The sequence below is a fragment of the Malus sylvestris genome, chromosome 10, assembly GCF_916048215.2.
Source record: "Malus sylvestris chromosome 10, drMalSylv7.2, whole genome shotgun sequence".
In the NCBI taxonomy this organism is placed as follows: domain Eukaryota; kingdom Viridiplantae; phylum Streptophyta; class Magnoliopsida; order Rosales; family Rosaceae; genus Malus; species Malus sylvestris.
In genome coordinates this window covers 17526580-17548278 of record NC_062269.1, presented here as the reverse complement: position 1 = coordinate 17548278, position 21699 = coordinate 17526580, and the positions used below count along the sequence as shown (strand labels likewise).

The 21699-nt window shown below is 36.0% G+C and overlaps 3 protein-coding genes and 2 long non-coding RNA genes across 5 annotated transcripts; 3 read left to right on the top strand and 2 right to left on the bottom strand.

Moving 5' to 3' along the window:
• Positions 1–231: 231 nt before the first annotated feature.
• Positions 232–2442, top strand: LOC126584608 (cinnamyl alcohol dehydrogenase 1). The gene is made up of 5 exons (XM_050248940.1): positions 232–563; positions 762–875; positions 984–1211; positions 1499–1938; positions 2138–2442. The coding sequence occupies exons 1-5, from the start codon at positions 475–477 to the stop codon at positions 2335–2337; spliced, it is 1071 nt and encodes a 356-aa protein (XP_050104897.1). The 5' UTR covers positions 232–474; the 3' UTR covers positions 2338–2442.
• Positions 2443–6915: 4473 nt separating this feature from the next.
• On the top strand, positions 6916–9230 carry LOC126585228 (sodium/hydrogen exchanger 6-like). The gene is made up of 6 exons (XM_050249642.1): positions 6916–7207; positions 7400–7775; positions 7861–7958; positions 8061–8136; positions 8232–8251; positions 8416–9230. Exons 2-6 carry the CDS (start codon positions 7719–7721, stop codon positions 8516–8518), a joined length of 354 nt encoding a protein of 117 aa, XP_050105599.1. The 5' UTR covers positions 6916–7207; positions 7400–7718; the 3' UTR covers positions 8519–9230.
• Positions 9231–9302: 72 nt separating this feature from the next.
• On the bottom strand, positions 9303–9842 carry LOC126585229 (uncharacterized). Its single transcript, XR_007610377.1, has 3 exons — positions 9768–9842; positions 9551–9622; positions 9303–9417 (listed from the first exon to the last, which is right to left on the bottom strand). It is a non-coding gene; the product is annotated as an uncharacterized LOC126585229 (long non-coding RNA).
• A 36-nt stretch (positions 9843–9878) lies between these two features.
• Positions 9879–11485, bottom strand: LOC126584271 (protein FAR1-RELATED SEQUENCE 5-like). The gene is made up of 2 exons (XM_050248706.1): positions 9967–11485; positions 9879–9904 (listed from the first exon to the last, which is right to left on the bottom strand). The coding sequence occupies exons 1-2, from the start codon at positions 11483–11485 to the stop codon at positions 9879–9881; spliced, it is 1545 nt and encodes a 514-aa protein (XP_050104663.1).
• Positions 11486–18076: 6591 nt separating this feature from the next.
• On the top strand, positions 18077–18854 carry LOC126585253 (uncharacterized). Its single transcript, XR_007610384.1, has 2 exons — positions 18077–18661; positions 18732–18854. It is a non-coding gene; the product is annotated as an uncharacterized LOC126585253 (long non-coding RNA).
• Positions 18855–21699: the final 2845 nt, after the last annotated feature.

Below are 21699 nucleotides of genomic sequence, written 5' to 3'. Positions count from 1 at the left end.
GGCTCTGTTGCTAGTGAGTCTTCCTTTTGCACCTCAGAGTGGGAGGTTCATCAAATGAGATGGTATTCTCCAGATTCCCTTTGAAAAGATCTTAGGATCAATTCATCTTAGTTGTTCATCGTAATCGTGTGATCAACTTTCGTTAGGTACTATTTGAATTCAATTTAAAAAAAAATTCAAAGTAATTTTTGATCACAGGAAAACTGATAAACGAATAGGATGAATTGATTTTTAGAATGCTCATGAAGAGGATAGGATCCTATACCAGGTTCACCAACCACATACCGTTGATGTGTCAAGCTTCTGAGTTGGCCTTTGTTTTTCCTTGTGTATATTTATATGCTTCATTTGTGTTTCTGATTTCCCAAAGCCAAAACCCACTTTCCCAATACTCTCACCAACTCATCCTCTCCCTCCCTCCCTCCCTCCCTCCCTCTCTCTCTTTCTCTCTCCAAAAGACATTCAGAAGGAAAAATGGGCAGCCTTGAAGTGGAGAGAAAGACTACAGGATGGGCTGCAAGAGACTCATCTGGAATACTCTCACCCTACACCTACAATATTAGGTAAACCAAAACATTGTATCTCAAATCTTTGATTGTTTACAACCGCTAAATTTATTCACCAAATAACGCGTCTCAATACACGAAAAACATTGTTCATTTGATAAATAAATTTGCGAGTGGATCAGTGTTTATATTATATATGTAGTTATCCTTTTGTCTACTGATTTTTAATCCTAACACAAAAAATAAAAATTGCAGGAACACAGGGCCAGAGGATGTTTACGTCAAGGTTCTATGCTGTGGAGTTTGCCACTCGGATCTTCACCAGATCAAAAATGACCTTGGCATGTCAAACTATCCCATGGTTCCCGGGTACGATTAATATATAAGATTTTCCATACCTAATCCCCCGAATTATTTTCTTAATTTCCTTATATATGTTTGTAATAATTGTTTACAAAATCTTCGAATATTAACCAGGCATGAGGTGGTTGGTGAGGTGGTGGAGGTGGGATCAGATGTGACAAAGTTCAGAGCAGGAGACGTGGTTGGAGTTGGCCTCCTTGTTGGTTGCTGCAGAAACTGCAGCCCATGCAAAACGGACAACGAGCAGTACTGCAACAAGAAAATCTGGTCTTACAACGACACTTACACCGATGGCAAAACTACCCAAGGCGGCTTTGTCGGTGCCCTCGTCGCTGATCAAAAGTAATGATCTCCAAACCCTAAATAACTTTTCTCACATAGAATTCACGAGCAAAAAAATTTGTACGTTTTCTGGCCAACTCTTAATAATTGCAAGTTTCGGATCATTTGCGAATGCTTTTTTATTCAATTACTTTGATTCATGAGATTTGAACTCAGAACTTTCATCTGACAAACTGAAGACTAGCTATCACCATATATATACAACAATATGGCCGCTTGTGATTTTAGATTACCTAGTAATTAAACCAATCCCTTTTTTTACTGATTTGTTGATTTGTTTGGTTAAGGTTTGTGGTGAAGATACCGGAGGGAATGGTGCCGGAACAGGCGGCGCCACTGCTGTGCGCTGGGGTGACAGTATACAGCCCGCTGAGGCACTTCGGCCTGAATGTGAGTGGGTTAAGAGGAGGAATATTAGGGCTTGGAGGTGTGGGACACATGGGGGTGAAGATAGCCAAAGCAATGGGACACCATGTGACCGTGATAAGCTCATCATATAAGAAAAGAGAGGAGGCTTTGGAGCATGTCGGGGCTGATGCTTTCTTGGTCAGCTCAGATGCCACAAAAATGCAGGAGGCTGCAGATTCATTGGATTACATCATTGACACAGTGCCTGTTGGGCACCCACTTGAGCCTTACCTCTCTTTGTTGAAGCTTGATGGGAAATTGATCTTGATGGGTGTTATTAACACCCCATTACAATTTGTCTCCCCAATGGTCATGCTTGGTTAGCCCACTCCACTCACTTCCATCACTATTTAATCTCTCCTTTTGTAGTGGGGAGTGATTTCTGCATTCTCCTTTTCATCTCTTGTTCGTTGATTCTCCTTTAAGTTGTTCATTTCACTAGATTAGTTAGGAATTATGGCTTCAAAAAACTTGGGTTGTTGTTTCTGATCATATTGGGTACGTAATTTTGTATGTAGGGAGGAAGACAATCACCGGGAGCTTTGTGGGAAGCATGAAGGAAACTGAGGAGATGCTTGAGTTTTGCAAAGAGAAAGGATTAACATCAATGATTGAAGTGGTTAAGATGGATTACGTCAACACAGCGTTTGAGAGGTTGGAGAAGAACGATGTTAGGTACAGGTTCGTCGTAGATGTGGCCGGCAGCAATCTTATTTAGTAAAGAAGAAAGGAGAAAACAAAAAACAAAGAATCATGACTTTGTGAGAGTTAGCTGTTGTGTATTATAACAAATAATGAAATATAAAATAGTATTTTCATATTATTGGATGTTTGTTTCGTCTTTAAGTTTACTTTTAATCGAGATGTTTTAGTGCATTGTAATTGAGGTGATGGGGCTTATTTGATTTGGTGTGGATGATGACTGTGAAAGGTACCAAACCTAGGCGAGCGAGATGTTACACACACACACATATATACCAAAACACATGTGATTGGTCAACTGTTTTGGCTAATCATGATTTCACTAATATGGATGGCCTTGTGAGAATGTGTGTCACCAAATTGAAAAATGATAACGTTTGTAGTTGATTTACTAATTCGTATCCATTTGAGAGTTATTGAATTAAGGAGGAATTGAAATGGGGTGAAATCAAAACCAAATTCTCATTTTAACTAGTTACTAAAATTTTGAGGAATCAGAGTAGAAATAGTACTAAACCATATAAATCAGAACAAAATTCAATGTGATTAGTAAAATGCCCTATTCTAGTAATTAATCTATTTTATATGTGGTGACATAAATTCTAACACATATGTGATTGTGTAAATTCTTGGTGGATTTAGTTTACTCTTTATTTCTCTTTCCTCATTGTTTACTATTATGAGGTGTAATCAATTTGGATTTCAGAGGATTTTACTAAAAAAAATTTAAGTGACAGATTTCAATGGATTTTAATACTCTTCAATTTTATTTGGATTTTGACAGATTTATATGAATTTCTATTGTAGATTTCAATGGATTTGTAAGGATTTTTTTTATGGATTTCTAAGCATCACCAAACCAATACAAACATGACCAAATCAACATAGAATGAATTTCTTTGAGATATTTAATCAAACCAAATATACAGATACTTCGCGAACTAAATGAAATCTTTTCTCCTGCTTTACAAATGTTTTGATCTAAGAATATTTGGATGTTTAATTATTTTCATGTCTGCTATATATTTGAACAGGTATCAAACAAATTCTACTTCATATTCTCTGTCCCAGCTTGTTGCATTGTGAACTTGGCAAGGAGGGAAGGCAATTAAGCATCACTCAAAAATCTTCAAGTCAAGTGATTTCAATTCTATATAAATTTTGGCAGGGAATCAAAATAGTTTTTGTGTAAAAGGATGAAAATTACAAAAGAGAGAGAATCGGGAATAAAAAAAAATGGGAATATCATTGAGGACAAAATTATCTGTCTCACGAGTAATAAGAATATTCATATGAGATAGGATACTGATGGTCAAACAAGAGTTCTTAGACCTGCTTTCCGTTTTAAAAATTGTATGAAAGCTTATGATCAAATTGAAGACCCGGCCCTAAACTCTTTGAGGTAATGACCTTGAAAAGCCCTGAATGTACATGGCCAATAAGACAACATTCAAGGGCCTCTTCTTATCTAATTCCATGTCATCATGTTGTTCTTCTGGATTCAGGATTTCCTTCTCCTCCCCTTTATCCTCCATCTTATTCTCATCCTATACTTCCAGCTTTGCTTCGTATGGATTAACAATCCCATTATCTTATGTGGAATCAAGTCGTAATAATCGGACATCCTCCTTAATATACATGGATTACGAGAGTTTTGTGAGATTTTGTAGCAACCTGCTAGGAAGAGGAGCGAGCTAACGAGGAAGGAAGGGAGTGATAAAATGTGAACATGAGCTGGATTTGAAATCCTATGAGTTGAGGTGGGATTCTTTTTTCTCTTGGCTATATGTATTTGTACTCACAAATCCAATAAAATCCACAACTTAATACAATACTGTCAAATCCTTGATTTTTTTTCTTTTTTTAGTACACCTTGATTTATAATCACTCTAAAAATATCCATTAAAATCTCAATTGACTACCTATGGATTTGATGTATTTTTAAAATCATCTTAAATCCTAATTTGACTACACTATGATTCCTCTTTTAAAAATCTAACTAACTAGAGTATGATTTTAAAGTCTATTAAAATCCTATCAAATTCTATTAAATCCTAATTTGACTACACCCCACAAGCAAAGGGAAATACACATCCCTGAAGTTCCTCAATTCTCTTTCTCTCTACTTTACCTCACCACTCAAAGAAAATAGGCCACAACACATCAGCACGCTTTTGTAGCTACATTAAGGAACTAAAGTTTTTTCTACTACAAACCGGTTCACAAGATGCATCATCACAATCCGTGTTCTTCTAAACACGGTCTTAATTATCAATAGTTTTTCAACTTGATTGCATGAAACACTCATCATTGAGCATGAACCCTCATTTTCGATTGCCGAATTATATATTCTACCCAAATTATTGTTCGCAATTATATTATATTACTACTACTATAATTCTGGTGAATTGATTATGTGTGAATAAGCCAAAAAAAAAAGGAAGAAAAAACCCTAAAAAAAATCCTCTATTTTTTCAGAAACTATACTGGCTAGGATTGGAGTGGCGATTTGGTCAGAATTGGTAGTGGTAGTGTGGGTGGTTGGCTCTTGTTGAAAAGTGAGAGGGAGAGAGGTGCAGATGGGGAGGAAGTGAGGAAGAAGAGAGTGTGAGGTTGATCAAGTGTGACATCCCATCTCGAATTTAATATTATTTTATTCCCTAACCTTGAGAAATTACCATTTTGCCCCTCATTGGGAAACATGCATAAATCATCCGATTTACGTCTCGTTCGTGCTCATGTGTTTGTAAGAACACGTGCACCTAAAAATATGTGCAACGAAAATGCCCTTGACAGGTGGAAATCCTTCATGGACATTCGAGTCCTTATCACTTCTTGTTCCTTTGCACATATTTCTAGGTGGCACGCTTCCTTACAAACACATGAGCGCAACGAGGCGTAAATCGGACGATTTATGCACATTTCCCAATGAGGGGCAAAATGGTAATTTACACTCTTGGAAATTTATTACTTGTTTATCGAGACAAAAGTGAGTTATTGGTATTGCGGGCTGCAAACTATAATATCGATGATTTATTTGTTGGGTTCGTTACGCAAGTAAGCAAGTAGGCCAATCTACGTTAGTATTTTATTAATTAGGTCTAGTGCCTAATTAATTATTATTTGGGCTTGACCTAATGACACACACACATATTATCATAGTACTTGGCGATACGAACACATGAGCGCAAGCAGAATCGAATTTAAAGTTACAATGAAGATTTTATGAAACATGGAACAATGAGGGTAATTTGGTAATTTTACGTTGCGCTGGAGATATCTTTTATCTATCTTTTTGTGGCCTTGTTTTGTGAGCCAGTGGGGCCCACACCCCACTCTTTCCCTCTCTCCCTCTCTCCCGTGTCCCCTCAATGATTTCCTCACTGTCTCAAGCTCTCTAACTCTCTTGGTCTCTTTTTCACTTCTCTCCCTCTCTTCTCTTTCCGCCCATTTTCTCGGCCTCTCTCTCCACACTTCCTTTCTCACTCAAACTCTGCACTCTCTCCCTCTAAACTCTATTTTTCTCTGTGAATCATAAAGAAGCTAAGATGAGCTCCCTCACTTCACATTTTCTCGTCCCTTTTCTCTATGCATGTAGGCACAAAAGCGGCGGAGCCGCCGTTTTTCCACTGATCTTAGACCACTCAGATCACCACCATGTCTCACACGTCCTTCCCAGAGCCCAGTAACGATCACCAGAGCCATGTTTTCCGGCAAATTCACAATAACTCAACCATGGTGAGCCTCGGGACCCCCCAACCTCAAATCCTTCTTATTTTGAACTCCTGATAATGTTTTTAACCTTAAAAGTGTGATTGGGGTGAATTAGTGCAGAATAAACCTCGGGGGAGATTTCCCAGAAAACTAGTGAGGAAAATCGTGGCCACCAAGCCATTTCGGATCATTTTTTAGGTCAACGCTGACCATAACTCGGCCCCACTTTGGTATAGATATATTCCCTGAATTTCTAACTTCATTTAGGTTTTTGAATCATTGATTTTGGTTGAGAAATGAGCTCGGTTAGAGCTCTGAAAGTTGAACCTGCAACCTGCAATCCGTAGACCTTCGTGAAGATGGCGAGTACGTTTGCACTCACGGCGTGTAAGGCACACGTGGGAAGCCAAATGTCTCCTATGCATGCAACGCATGGTTGCCTGTGCAGCCACCTTGTGGTGGTGCATGCGGCAGCACATGAAGGAACCTGAGGCCCCTCTTTTGGTTTCTCAACGTGTCAAACCCGGATCCGCCTTCTGTTTTCTGAAATTCGATTGCTTTAAAATAGTTTCATTATTAGTCGTACTTTGTACGAAAACACGTAGTTACATTAATACGTTATATATCCACGTTAATGGTTTCGTTTTTAGGTGAAACGCATCGCAAGAATCTTCGATGCTCGCTAGGTTCAACCCGACGAATATGACTGTGAGTGGGTCTTTACTTTTAAATATTATATATTTATTTAGTTTCCATATATATATATATATACGGGGAGCTTAAGCTGAGGGATCCCCATTTTTTTGAAAAAATGGGGAGCCTTCTCCTAACCGTTGGATGAAATGGGTGGTTGAGATTAAATGAGGATCCCCATCTTTCATTTTCCTTTTTCTTTTCTGGTTTCCACCTCTTCTGTGCGACACCGGCGCACATCATCTCCCACGAACAGAGCGCAATACCAGCCAAATCACAGGCCATCGCGAATAACCTTTGAGATTTCAGGTATGGGTCTCCTCCTCATTCACTATTTTAGACGATTAATTTGGATTTGGATTGAACAATTGGGGTTTTTTCTGGTTCTCTCCTCTCCCTTGCGACACAAATATCTCCCACGAACAGAGCTTCGCGCCAGCCAAATCACAGGCCATCGCCTTTAACCTTTGAGATTTCAGGTATGGGTCTCCTCCTCATTCACTATTTTAGGTGATTAATTTGGAATTTGGGTTGAACAATTGGGGTTTATATTTTTCAAATTCTAAAAGCAAAAACCTATTGCGTTCTGATTCTTTTCTTCCATTCTTTGATGGCCTTTGTTTAGTTGGTACTACGACGGAAATAACGAGGGTGTCTTGTTATCTTTTCAGTCTTCAAAACTTGGAGTGCTGTATGTTTGTCCTTTTTCCATACTTCTCGTGAGTGATCTTTTGTACCCCATTCCAAGACTCTGACAGGAAACGTGATATGCACTCAGTTAATTCAGGTACAGAACCATTAAAATCAGGTTAATATCATCTTTGCTGCAGAGAATCTAATCTTAAGTTAGTAAACTTTAAACTTTCAGTATTTGTTAGTACACGCGTTGTTGTCTGAGGATGTCAACAATTGGATATAACTTATGTAAATTAGTTTTAAGGCCTTCTCCTTATATGCAAATTGACGTAGAACTATCATCTGTTTAGTTACATGCTTGCAGAAGGTCTTGGTCTGTCTGGTATTGTGTCAATATTGTTCACAGGAATGGTAAGTGGAAGAACTGTACATTTTTTTCTTTTTAATATATTTTACGGTAAAGCTGTGCCATGGACAAACTGGTGTTCTGTTTTAGGTTATGAAGCATTATACGTATTCAAATTTATCAGAAAACTCTCAAAGATCTGTTTCTTCCTTTTTCCATTTGATATCATCACTAGCGGAGACGTTTGTGTAAGTGAGCTTTTCATTGTCTTGATCACATATCCAGTATTTAAGCTGTTATTTACACATGACACACCACGCTTGTTTTGAAATGAAAACCTTAATTTTCAGGTTTATATACATGGGTTTTGATATTGCCAAGGAACAACATAGCTGGTCACATGTGGGGTTCATTTTTTTCTCAATTGTATCCTTTGAATTAGTAGTCTAATGTGAAAAGTTCTTATACTGTAGCAACTGAAACTTCATCTTTTTCCTTAACTTGGTCCGTGATTGCCTCAGATTTTTATTATAGTTGCAAGGTATGCTTTCTGTATGTTTACTGTGATGAGACTTTGGTCATAATCTTACTTTATTAGTCTTTCAATTACTAGACATTTGTTATTTCATTTTCCTTGTCCGTTTGTACAAATCGCTGTATTTTGGTATGAAAATCTTAATCAGTTTGCCGAATGATTTTGTGCAGGGCAGCTAATGTTTTTTCTTGTGCATATTTGGTCAATGTGGTTCGACTTGCACACAGACAGATACCTTTAAAACACCAGAAAGCACTTTGTGTCGAGTCTTAAGATGGAAATTTAAAGGAACAAAAAAGAGAGGGTTTAAGGTTTAGGGTTTTAGGGCAAACAATGTTGTTGGTGCTCTTTAAAAATGAGTTATTGATATGCAGATTGAAAAGGAGACTAATTTGAAGGTGGGAGGAACCTTTTGGTCAAGCTAACCAAATTATACTTATGTTTATACATATGCATGCTTGTACTGGGATTTGATTGTGTTTTGAACTAGCATCTTGTCCTATTAGCCTGTCTTTATGCCATAGTTCCTCATTGTATGTCGAACTAGAATCCTGCTGAAGAGTAGATGAAAAGAAATCGATGCTGCAGAGGAGATGAAATGAAACCAATGCTGCAGAGGATCTATGGCACTACATGGGAGAGTGAAGATCAATTGAAGGCATTTATTCATTTCAAAGAGGAAGCTAAATGTCAAGATCACAGGAGCCTTGGTCAAGCTTGACTTGTTTTCATATCTTGGTTAACAAAAGGAACCCTCACTCATATCATGAATTTCCTATTTGAGTTGCTGAGTTGATGAGTAGCAACCAACAAGCAGAGTATGAAAAGGAAGTTGCAAAACTCAAGCTTTAGCAATTAGCAGCAAGCAGCAATATGAAAAAGAAGTTGCGGATGTCTTCCATGTTGACTCAAAAGTTATTTATCGACATTTTGTAAATTGTTATTGTTTTTTACTGTGTATGAGAAGCACTGTAAAAGAATTGGATTGATATTCATGAAATAAAAAAAAACCATTTGATGTCTTCCATGTTGCCTCCAAAGTTGAGATGCTATTGTTCTTTATCATTGAACTATAAATTTATAAATAAAGTCATACAAAATATGTGAATTCCTTCAAGTTCATGGCCAATTCCTCCACATTCATAGAATAAACTTATGCACAACAGAGGAACCTCATTAACACCATGCAAATTAGGAACAAAAAAATGAGATCAGCTTCCTATGGACAATGAGTGCTCCTCATCCTGCAAGCTCATGGCCAATTCCTCCAAATTCATAGAATAAACTTATGCAAAATAGAGGAACCTCATTAACACCATGCAAATTAGGAACAAAAAAATGAGATCAGCTTCCTATAGACAATGAGTGTTGCTCATCCTGCAATTAACCAAAATAGAAATCATAAAAATGTTGATTAACAATAATAATGCTATTATACATCAAAGACAACAAACGCATTTCAACTATTGATATATTAATTGCACGATATACATAGAAAAACACGTGGAGTATGTATTCTTACCGATTGTGGAGCTCCGGACAATTTCTTTTGTCATGATTAACTCCATATTGCCCACACCCATGACAAAGGTTACCAACCCTCTTCTTGCATTTTCCTTTCTCTTTTCCCTTTTTAAGTCTTTTTCCAGATCCTTTGGTCTTAACAGGATCAGGTTCAAGAAAACCAGCATCATCTACTATCGATTTTCTTTTTGCACGACATTCCATATCTCCTTTGGTTGCAGAAAGTTCCACATTTTCATTGGTACCACCAACCAATGGCTTAATCTTCTCATTCACAGCATCCATCGCCTCACAAAAGAGTTTACTTGCCTCGTCATTTAGAATGACTTTATCAATCAAATGCGAATATTGTTGGAATAATTTTCCACGCCTTTCAAGTACGGATTTGTCGACAGATATCTCCACATTAGAAACCGTACCTAAAGATTTTGCAGATTTAGTCCATCTCTTCAAAATGTATTCATCCGGCAATATCTGAAATTGACGTATTCTATGCAAATATGCCAAAAGATGGCTGCATGGGATTCCTGAACTATCAAATTTTTTGCAGCTACATGATACAAAATCCATGGATTTTTCATACAAAATTTCACGAACTCTACCATTTTCGTCATCAATGGGCAAAACTTTAAACATGCTGCAAGAATCATTTTCGCTTGTAAGCTCAATATTATAGCTGTAACTTTCCCACAACTGCTCTTGAAAATCAAGGTAAGAGCTACGTGTATAAATATTGGCCATTTGCGCATCCATCTTAATAGGGCATTTGAGTTTTGGCCTCTCGTTCAAATCAATATGATCTGCCTTCAACTCCGAATGGCGTTGGCGTACCAATGCCCTATTATATTTAACCATAAACTCGAGGAAGGAGTTGTTCTTAGAAACATATTTCTTTAGAAATGAATGTCCACTCTCAGCTCTTTGACTAGTTGAGCAATTTGCAGAAAAAACATGATTCACATAGGATGGAACCCAAGTAGATCGAATCCCATATATCGATTGCAACCAACCATTACCAGATAATCCACTTTTTGAAACAACGGCCATCCATTTCACATCAAACTCCTCTCTAGTCTCTGACTCCCAAATACATGCTTTGAAATCTAAATAATGATCTCTGTATTTCATCGCAGGAAGCTTGCTCGAGAACTTATCCAAAATATGCCACGTACAGAATCTGTGAAACGTGTTTGGAAAACAGTAAGGAATGGCTTTTGTCATTGCCGGATCTTGATCAGTAATAATCATTTTTGGAGCATCACCAGGCATGGCATTTAAAAATTCTCTAAATAACCAAACGAATGAATCTGTTGTCTCGTCACTTAGAAAGGCACCAGCAAAAACGATTGTTTGACCATGATTGTTTATACCCATGAACGGGGCAAATATCATACTATACCGGTTGGTGTTGTATGTAGTGTCAAAAATGACCACATCACCATAAAGCTTGTATGCTTGCCTAGAACTTGCATCGGCCCAAAAACATTGAGTAATCTTGTGTTCTTCATCTGCTTGAATCTTGAATGTGAATTCAGAATTTCTTTCTTGCTCTAGCAAAAAATGATCATGCAACATTTTTCCATCATGCCCCTTCATCTTGTTTCGCACTTTTCCTCGATAGTTATTTAAATCTTCTTGTGTACAACCAACATTTTCAATTCCACCTACCTGCAATCCAAGAATGTCAAATTGTTTGTGTGGAGGTATGTTTGCCATGTCTAGCTGATCAGCTAATATTTTATGACACTTAGTAACCTTGCGATGAGACTTTAGCAAGTGGCGTCTTCGTGGGGATGTCATTGGATGATTATGACCCTCGTCAAATATGGTGATTGCATACCCACCAAGTTTAGATCTCACAACTATCAATCTTGCTTTACAACCCTCTTTGGTTAATCCACGACGCTTTTGTTCGTCACCAATCCATTCTTTTGTATTACTTCCCTCTTTGTTGCACACAAACTCCTTTCTCGTGATCTCACCATCCTTATTTTTCTTACTTGAATGCATTCGAACACTAAACCCAGCCTCCCTTGCATAATTGTTGTAAAATTCAAGCACTTCGTCTAATGTTTCGAAACGTTGACCTATGGTAGGCTTGAACTCATCTGTTACTTGAGGATGAAAAAACAAATACCAGCTACAATTTCTGACTGATTTTCCATTGGAACTTGCATTTCATTAGCTTCCATAACTTGAACAGGCATTTCATTAGTTCCCGTAACTTCAATAGTCATCTCATTAGCTTCCATAGCTTCCATAACTTGAATAGGCATTTCATCAGTTCCCGTAACTTCAATAGTCATCTCATTAGCTTCCATAACTTGAACATGAACATTAGCACAATCAAACATCCACACCAAAAAGAATAATAAAAAGCATCAACAAAACTTGAAAAGAAGAACAAAACTCAAATTATTCAAGAAAAATCTGTAACCAAGTTGAATTAGAACTCAAAAACCAACTTGAATTTCTATTTTCTATCTCGTCCACTACCTCTCGATTTTCAGTGAACTGTCTATGTGAGTAACATGCTTTTCCAAGGCGATAAACCGCTTCAAGGTCAGTTTTCTTTAGTGGGTTTCCAAGACAATCCCAATTATTACAGCGGCGTATATCGTTAATGAAGAGTTCCCTTTCAATTTATTTCAATTTGTCTTCTTAGCTGCTCTCACAGGCTGCCCACCTGCGAGGTCAACTCTTCCAGCCTCCATGTTTGCCCATTCTTCTCACAATTTATATTTACTTTAACTAGAAAAACCCACATGATTACTAAAAAGGATAAACTTGGCTCCTTGGTTGTTAATGAAGAGTTCCTTTTCAATTAGAGGGTATTCGATTACAATTTTGTGAGTTTTAAGTATGATCGACTAACGCACACCGAAACACAACAGCTTCTCTGTTCGTGGGAGAGGAGAGAACCAGAAAAAAAACCCCATTTGTTCAATCCAAATCCAAATTAATCGTCTAAAATAGTGAATGAGGAGGAGACCCATACCTGAAATCTCAAAGGTTATTCGCGATGGCCTGTGATTTGGCTGGTATTGTGCTCTGTTCGTGGGAGATGAGTGCGCCGGTGTCGCACGGAAAAGGCGGGAACCAGAAAAGAAAAAGAAAAAAGAAAGATGGGGATCCTCATTTAATCTCAACCACCCATTTCATCCAACGGTTAGGAGAAGGCTCCCCATTTTTTCAAAAAAATGGGGATCCCTCAGCTTAAGCTCCCCGTATATATATATATATATTTAATAAATATTTTCTACGTTACTCCTAGATTAGAATAATGTTTATAAGAATTAGCGTATTGACGGAATTTATGAAATTATTCTACGTCCTAGGGGATGCACAAGTATGCGTAATATTATGGTACACCTTAATTATATTTACGGCCATGAATAGTATTTTATTGACTAGAATTGTCGAATTACCTTTGGATGATCATATTTATGTTCACATCACACCAATACACTAACTTTGGATCTATTATAGGTGTCAATCCAATCCTAGATTGCTATAGGCAATTAGAACTCGTGTGTGACGCGCATAGCGCCAGTCTTCACATGATTGTAGTACTATAGTGTAAATCATTAGTACACTCAGTCCTATTCATGTCAAAATATCTCTGCATGAGCTCGTGTGTCAGCATCTGTCGATGAGCACCCGATATGATATGTTTTATGCGAGATATTGTAATTACCAGATGCTATATGTTTTAAGTGTGAAATATTGGGATTTATCGTATTTATGAAATATTACTGATTACGGTAAGTGTTTCATACTATATGTAGTATACATATTTGAAAACTATACTTGTTTTACAGCGATGGGTTATACGTTTTCAAAAAGATTTTACAAAACTTTATTTTCAGGCCCACTCACCCTTGTTTTTTGTCCCTCCAGGTTTTAGTGGCAAGGCTCTTGTGTCGACGAGGACTTCTGGCAAAAGTTGATATAGGAGATTACTTATGATGGTTTAATTCTTATTCCAACTTTACTGTACTTTACTTATGCTCTGGCATTAGGGTTCAACCCACTCACATGCGCACTATTGTAATATACATTTTTAGGTTTAAATTTATGCACATTTTCCACATCACTACACATTATTGGCTTCATCACCTTCCTGGTATCGCCCAGCACAACTCGATTAGGAGTCCAGGTGGAACTTCCAGATTGGGGTGTTTCATCGAGTGTGGTCTTAAACCACTCAAAAAAAATTTTCCAAGTGAATTTACTATTTTGCCCATCATTAACCAAGAACAAAACTTTGTCTTTGTATTTTCGTAAGTCCGTTTTTTAATATGTTTTCACCCATGCATTCGTTAGTATGAAAACTAATTGAAAACAAAATAGAAAACACGAGAAAAATGAATTTAAACTCAGTCGTCCATAATTATTCAATACAAGCCTCATTGGAGCATTTTAGTCATTTCACACTTTTAACAATTAAATATAATTATTTAAGGTACGGGTCATAATAACACGTGCTAAATATTATTGGACAAAACCAAAAGATGAGTATTCACTTATGAGTACCAAATATTATCATTTTGCAAATACCTAATAAGTCTGCAATTAAAAAATAATTGAGAGTTTAATAGGATGTCCCCGAAGAAACGGAAAATATTTGGGAGTTCTTGATATTATTAAATAGGCAGCATCGAATATAAATGAACTTATGTAGAAAAATTCAAAAGTTATATGATTGGAATTCGAAAGTATTAAATGACACATCGGATTGCTCAGTATATATTTTGAATCGAGGAAGGACATCCATGGCTTATGAGTTAATACGAAATGACTATTCTAACTCGCAATCTGTTATGCAACCTCAGTTTAATTGGTTGAAAGTATTTATGGCACGTATGCTTTGTTTTTTTCTTTACCAGTGTTTTTCTCATATGATTTTTTTTTTTTTTTTGGGTGTTGAAATTCTCATACGATTTTACCCGAATAAGATTTTTTTTCTGAAATCCATTTCCTTTGCGTGCCCCAGGTTTTTATCGAGGCTCTTTATTTTGCACCATATCCTCCATGTAATGTATGAATTTCAAATTCCTTTATAAATGAATATCGTATGCTGAACTCAAAAAAAAAAATTTTAAAAAAAAAAAAAAAAAAATATATATATATATATATATATATATATATATATATATATATAGTGCCATCTTTCTCTTAAAAATAAAAAAAAATAAAAAACTAGTCGGTATATTTTTACTCAATCATTGTCATGAGTTTACGTAGGGGTCACTTGTCCCACTTCATCTCCAGGGACGGATCTACTAAGGGACCACCCAAGTCTGGGTGTATGAAGGTAATGGCGGCTAGTGAAGAAGAACCAGGAGGCAACCTGAGGAAGAAGAAGGAGAAAATTTGCTCTTTTTTTTTCTTAATCCTCGACTGGACGATGTCGTTTCATCTATTCATTTAATGAGTATTTGCGAGGCTGTTTGTTTTTGGGTCTTGGCTTATAGAGATTTATCTATTCATTTACTGAGTATTTGTGAGGCTGTTAGTTTTTGGGTCCTAGCTTATAGAAACTAATGCCACATCACTTTATTTATGTCTTTGCTTTTCTGTTTTTTGTTGAAATTATTTCCTTTTGGTTCTCTACTGCCTTCCCTCATCCTCCTTCCCTTTTCTAGTCTAATTTTTCATTGCTGATCAATTCATCTTGGTTGTCTGTGTGTTCTCCTCTTTAGTTCCTTTTTTTTTTTTTTTGTTTTCATTTTCATTTGTTTCCTTTGTTTTCTAATTATAGAGGATAATTCTACACTTATTTTACAATAAGAGAAGAAAAAAGTTTGAACCTAAGACACAATGGGTTAAAGAGGAAAGCCCTAACCCACTTGAATTATTTGCTTTGTTTTAAACCAATAATAAAAGTAAAAGTAAAGACATTTAATTAGGCATAAAATGCTGAAATTGAAACCTTGTGATCCACTTTGAAAATGACCCCAAACTGTAGTATGTAGCACATAAACTGCATTTAGTCTTTGTAGCTTGATATGTTGTTTGTATGAAGATTATGAATGAAAAGTTGGTTGGTAGTTTATTGTCTAGTTTTTTAATAATATTTTCATCTAATTTTTTTAAAGCTTTTATATTGGGACCACCCAATGTTAAAATCCTAGATCCGCCACTGTTCATCTCCATATCAATCTAGTTTGAAAGTTTCTAAAATCGTGTCCTCTCAACGAAGACTTCTTGGCTTCTAGCTGGTGGAACTCTCAAAACTCAAAAGGAAGAAAATTAAGAGCCCGTTTGATATTTTATTTGAGTTCAAGGTTTTTAACTCAAAAACTTATTTGGTAAGTTTGTTTTGCGAAACTTGAACTCAAAAACTAGCCAAAAATCTCATAACAAAAGTTTGTTTTTACTTTTTTTTCTTCTTCGCAACACCTGCATGGCCTTGGCTTCGAGGCCAATAACACCAAACAACAACTGAGAGTAACTTGTGGTGACTGAAATAGATGTTCCGACGACTGTGACATGGACCTTTCCAAGGACTGAGATGTTTTCTTCCCACTATCCCCGACCCACCGTCCTCTCACTCTAATCACCCACAAGCCCCAACCTCACCTCTCCGCCACTCCGCCATTACCAAAGCTTTATTTCAACCTCAATTTGCTCAATTTCAATGGCAACATTTAAAATTAGCAACTCACCATCATATATGTGAACAAAACCCATCTGAAGACAACATGATTTCATACCAAACAAGTTTTTGGGTTGTAAAAAAAAAAAATTGTTCTTGAGAGAAGTTCATCCAGGTTGTTTTTAAGAATTATAAACTTTTTTGAGTTAGATACCAAACAGTGACAATATAAAGAGTAATCTAATTTCTTGTAAGTACTTACATAATTTGGTTTTTCACGAATGTGGAACTTTATCCTCACATTTTCACACTTAAGTCTAATCCACTCCATGACCATGATGCTTACCATGCATTTAAATAAGTCACCGAAGTCGTTATTTGTCAATTCTGCTCAACAACTAGGGATGGGCAAATACCCATTGGTTATGGGTAACCGCGGTTACCCGCCCATTTAAATTAAATAGTTACGGTTATGGGTAACCGTTTAGATAAATAAACGGTTATAGGTATAACCGTTTACCCGCGAAATTTAAATGGGCGGTTATGGGTATTAATCGCTGTTATAAACGGATAACCGTTTACCCATTTATTTTATATATGTAAAACGAACACAAACCATGTTCTCGATCCAATAATACTTAGCACCCAATAAATTAGCAAAGAATTCTTCGATCCTTCTCTCAATAACACTGTTATAGGAATGATGATTCCCATCATCAAGGAATTGGCCAAATTAATTTAAATTTCTGGCGGGTAACCGTGAAATTGACATAAATGTCTTCTAAACAATTTTTGTAACCCAATAATACTTAGCAAATATTATAAGGAAAACTAATGAAAATGGCTTGAAAACTTTGAGTTTTAATGATAAGGACAAAATAAAGGGTAAAGTGAATAGTATCAGGTTTGACTTTTTAGTGTAAAAATTTGGTTTTTCGTTAAAGTGAACAGTACAGTGGGCTTTTCGTTAAAACTCCCAATATTATATTTACCTTCATTGGTAACAGTTACAAATATCGTCTGTAAACTATTATTTCAATTATTGGAATGGTATAAGGACTTAAAAAATTAAAATATGGAAATGTATGATGAATGTACCTATAACGGTGTTTAATTGTCAAAAAAAAAAAAATTATGACAATTTTTTTTTTATTTTCAAGTTGTTAAAAAACATGTAGACGGGTGAAAAAAGGGTAATGGTAAAAAAAAAAAAAGATAAACGGGTTAAAAAGGATAAATGAGTAAACGGGTATTAAACGGTTACGGTTAAATGGGTATGCGGTTATGGGTATGGTTAACCGTTTATAAACGGTTATGGGTATGGGTATAACCATTTAGGCAATTACCCAACGGGTAAACAGTTATGCGGATATGAGCATAAACGGTTATGGGTAAATAATCGCGGTTACCTGCCCATTATAACCGTTGCCCATTCCTATCAACAACCACGGTTTGAAATTGGGTTAGTTCAAGAAAATCGAATTTCATCGCAAGCATCTAGAATGAGCTTGTAGTGAAAACAGAAAAGATTGTATAATAAGAAAGGTTTAATTGTAGCAATGGTCCTGAATTTTACCTTTAGTTTAATTTTAGTTATTCAACTCTTATATTAGTTTCTTTAGTCTTTGAACTAAAAAATGTGCTGTACCATTGGCCATTTCACTAATGATGTCTAATTTTTCATTAAATTTGGAGGTATATTAGAAATTTCATCCTACATCACTAAAAACGAATTGAAAAATGAGAAATGAGAAAGAAAAAAAAAACCTAAAAAAAATGATTTATTTTGGCTGAAAGGTAAATTAAATATGTTACCAACAAAAAAAATGTACATAAGTATAGGCCCAATTACAATTCAAACACCAAACAAATAAATGGAGCTCAATAGCTGACAAACCATAGCCCAACACAAGTTTTGGAGCCCAGCACAAACAAAAGACAGAACAAGAAAACCTAGAAACTTGCAGCCCCTGCTGTCGCCGGAAAATCCGAGACAAAATGCGCTTAAGAAATGTGGTTGCAGATAATGGAATCGTGAGGTGATGGAGCAAATTGTCGGAGGAATCAAAGTGGTAAGAAGGGATGGAGGATGGGAGGAATCGAAGTGGTCGGAGATGAATATAGAGGAATCAAAGTGGTGGGAAACGAAGACGAAGGAATCGAAGTGGAATTGGAGATTGGGGCTAGATCGACCGATAAAAAAGACAGGAAGAAGTGATGGAGGACAAGAGATGGGGGATGGAAAGTAGGGGAAAACGCAAGTAGAAGAAAAGGAAAGAAAAGAACAGGAGGTTGCCACCGACCCTAGCCATTGCCATAGCCTAAACGCAAGTAGAAGAAAAGGAAAGAAAAGAACAGGAGGTTGCCACCGACCCTAGCCATTGCCATAGCCTTTTTTTTTTTTTTTTTTTTTTTTTTTTTTTTTTTTTTTTTTTTTTTTTTTTTTTTTTTGGTGTTACAAAATTAAATACATAGGAATTTTTTCTCATTGTTCAATATGTGTGATTTGTTAGTTGTTTAAGTCCAGCCACAATTCGATCTCCTAAAAATTTTGACATCGCACTACCTCATATTTACAAGTTGCTAAAATCTAACCCTTTTCAATTTGTATTTTTATAGTTCAAATTTCATTTTGCTTTAAGTTTTAGATCTTAACTAGAAATTGTTACCCGTGCGTTGCTGCGGGATTAGAAATTGTATGGAAGATTGATAAGCTGATTCTAAATCATCAAGTTTCCAACTATGTTGCATAACAATCAATTGAAACAATTGAAACGTTTTCTCTAAATTATTAAATAGCATTTAGCACAAACTGACTTGCAAATTCAAATGCAAGAATGCAAATGAAGATAAATTGTCAAATTCCATACATGTCAAACTTCATTTAGGAAACTGAAAACCATAAAAAAATAAATTGATAAACCCACAAAGATAGTTCACAATTATAAATGTTTTTTTTTTTTTGAAAAAGCACAATTATAAATGTTGAATGTTAATAAAATATATAATACGATGATCTTGGTTTCTCTCATAACTATAGAATGTTGAATGCAAACAACATACCCAAAATACCAATCAAACCAATCAAAATTTCCACTCCTTGGTTAATATCAGAGAATGCCAAATCCAAATCCAAATTCATGAACCCCACACTGTCAACTGATTCCTTACCAAAATTATGGCAAGTATTGTTATACAATTCCAATAATGTTGTTCTAGTACTCCTTGAACATGCATCATTTGGTATATCCATCTCTCTCTCTCTCTCTCTCTCTCTCTCTCTAAAAGTCATTGTTAACAGTAATTATAATAACAGGCTAAAAGCACTGTTAACTATGTTATCAAGGAAAAACAAATGTCAATGAGAAATGAAGATAAAGGACCTTTACTGGTGTACTCGAGAAACTGAGAATCATTAGCTGCAAACGGCCTCCGATCGGATTACCTCCAAAATTCTAAGGTGCTACAACTACTTTAGGTATAGCTTATGTCCAATACAACTACGCAAGAATAGTCATTCTTCAATATTTAAGTAGGAGGATATGACACAGGGCATTAAGATAAGGTTACAAATACAGTAAGCTCCCAATCGAGTATTTAAATGGAAGAGACATGTGAAGGCAGTCAATGTTTCAAACTAATATCTGTCACAAAATTATTGCACTCGAATTACCCTAATAACACATCATGGGCATACTCCCTTGATTATCTGAAAAGATATCGTTGGTTACCGTTGAAAATATATGGCATCACTAGTAGAAAAAACAGTTTGCGCGACGCAGCCAAATTCGTCGCGCAAAGTATGTTTGCGTGACGTTAAACACAAAGCGTCGCGCAAACGGACTTTGCGCGACGGCAGTTTGCGCGACGAAGACCGACGTCGCGCAACTTGCCGTCACGCAAAGGCCGTTTGCGCGACGTTTTGTGCGTCCCGCAAGATTTTGGCACCAAATATAGATTGCTTTACCGCTTTTTTCGTTGACTTTGCGAGACGCAAGGCCACCTACGTCACGCAAAACAGCTTTGCGTGACGGAGGTTGACCTACGTCACGCAAAACGACTTTGCGCGACGCCACCTACGTCACGCAAAGTCAACGACCTTTTCTTACTTCATTTAATCAGTTTGGGAGGTAGAAGTTGCAAACTAGTTGCAGCAGCTACCTCCCTCCCCCATCTCTCTTCAAAACATTCTCCAATTCTCTCCTTTCCTCAATCTTTTTCTATCCGGTAAGCGATTTGATTTTGTATATGTAACTTTGAATTGAGAATTCAAACTAAAACTACTAAATTTGTTTTGTACAGGATTTTTGTATACAATTATCATTGAAGAACGAATTTGAAGGTATTTTCTTCATGTTGCATATGGGATTTTTGTATATGTATCTTTGCCTACTTGCTATGCCCTTTTTTGGTAATGGTTTGAGTTTTGTGAGATTGAATTTTGAAGTCATGTTGCATATGGGATTTTTGTATATGTACCTTTGCCTACTTGCTATGCCCTTTTTGGTAATGGTTTGAGTTTTGTGAGATTGAATTTTGAAGTAATCTTTATTAATTTTACCTATTAGGTACTTTGCCTACTTGCTATGCCCTTTAGTAATCTTTATTAATTTTGCATATGGGTTAACTTATATATTTACATAGAAGAAATTGTAAGAAATGTTGGTTTCCCCTTGAAATTTCCTTAATTTGTGCTATACGGTTGAATTGAGGGTAAATCCAATGCACCGTAGGTAATTAAGAATTATATAGAAAACCTACAAAAGCCATGAACTTCAAAGCTAATCTTATCATCACTATTAAATTCTTAATGCTAAGACAACATGTTTTAGTTCAATAATGAGGGGGTTGATTTTTGTGAGCATATGCCATACTTATGTAGATAAACAATGGCTACGATTCTCCTATTAAATCCTTGTAGAAAATTAATATCGTCTTCCAATTTTAATACAAGTAAGTAATTAAGGATTCATTTTCAGTCTCAATCCTTTGTAAACTGGAAGACAACCAAAACATCTTTCAATAAGATTTTTTAGAACCAATATCTAGCCAAAATACGCGTACACTTGTGTTCATATTCTAACAATACATTAATCTCACCACGAAAATTACTCGAGTGTAACTAACTAGAATATGTATATTCTATGATATAATTAGTATAAACAAATAAAAACTAAGGCCATCACATTATAGTTTAGAAGTATCAATATTTTGTATCTATTTTATTTAGTTTCACTAGTTATTGTGATTTAATTTATTTGTATGCACATATTTTTGTACATCACGTACAAAATTGTTTTGTGTTGTACGAAGTTAATACTACTTAACT

What these genes read in the sequence shown, in the direction of transcription:
- LOC126584608 (XM_050248940.1), top strand. Translation starts at nt 475, where the DNA reads ATGGGCAGCCTTGAAGTGGAGAGAAAGACTACAGGATGGGCTGCAAGA. An exon ending in AACTATCCCATGGTTCCCGG is followed by an intron (nt 876 to 983) that starts GTACGATTAATA and finishes AATATTAACCAG; the next exon opens with GCATGAGGTGGTTGGTGAGG. An exon ending in GCCCTCGTCGCTGATCAAAA is followed by an intron (nt 1,212 to 1,498) that starts GTAATGATCTCC and finishes TGTTTGGTTAAG; the next exon opens with GTTTGTGGTGAAGATACCGG.
- LOC126585228 (XM_050249642.1), top strand. Translation starts at nt 7,719, where the DNA reads ATGCTTGCAGAAGGTCTTGGTCTGTCTGGTATTGTGTCAATATTGTTC. An exon ending in CAATATTGTTCACAGGAATG is followed by an intron (nt 7,776 to 7,860) that starts GTAAGTGGAAGA and finishes GTTCTGTTTTAG; the next exon opens with GTTATGAAGCATTATACGTA. An exon ending in TCACTAGCGGAGACGTTTGT is followed by an intron (nt 7,959 to 8,060) that starts GTAAGTGAGCTT and finishes CTTAATTTTCAG; the next exon opens with GTTTATATACATGGGTTTTG.
- LOC126584271 (XM_050248706.1), bottom strand. Translation starts at nt 11,485, where the DNA reads ATGGCAAACATACCTCCACACAAACAATTTGACATTCTTGGATTGCAG. An exon ending in AACCAAAGGAGATATGGAAT is followed by an intron (nt 9,905 to 9,966) that starts GTCGTGCAAAAA and finishes GATCCTGTTAAG; the next exon opens with ACCAAAGGATCTGGAAAAAG.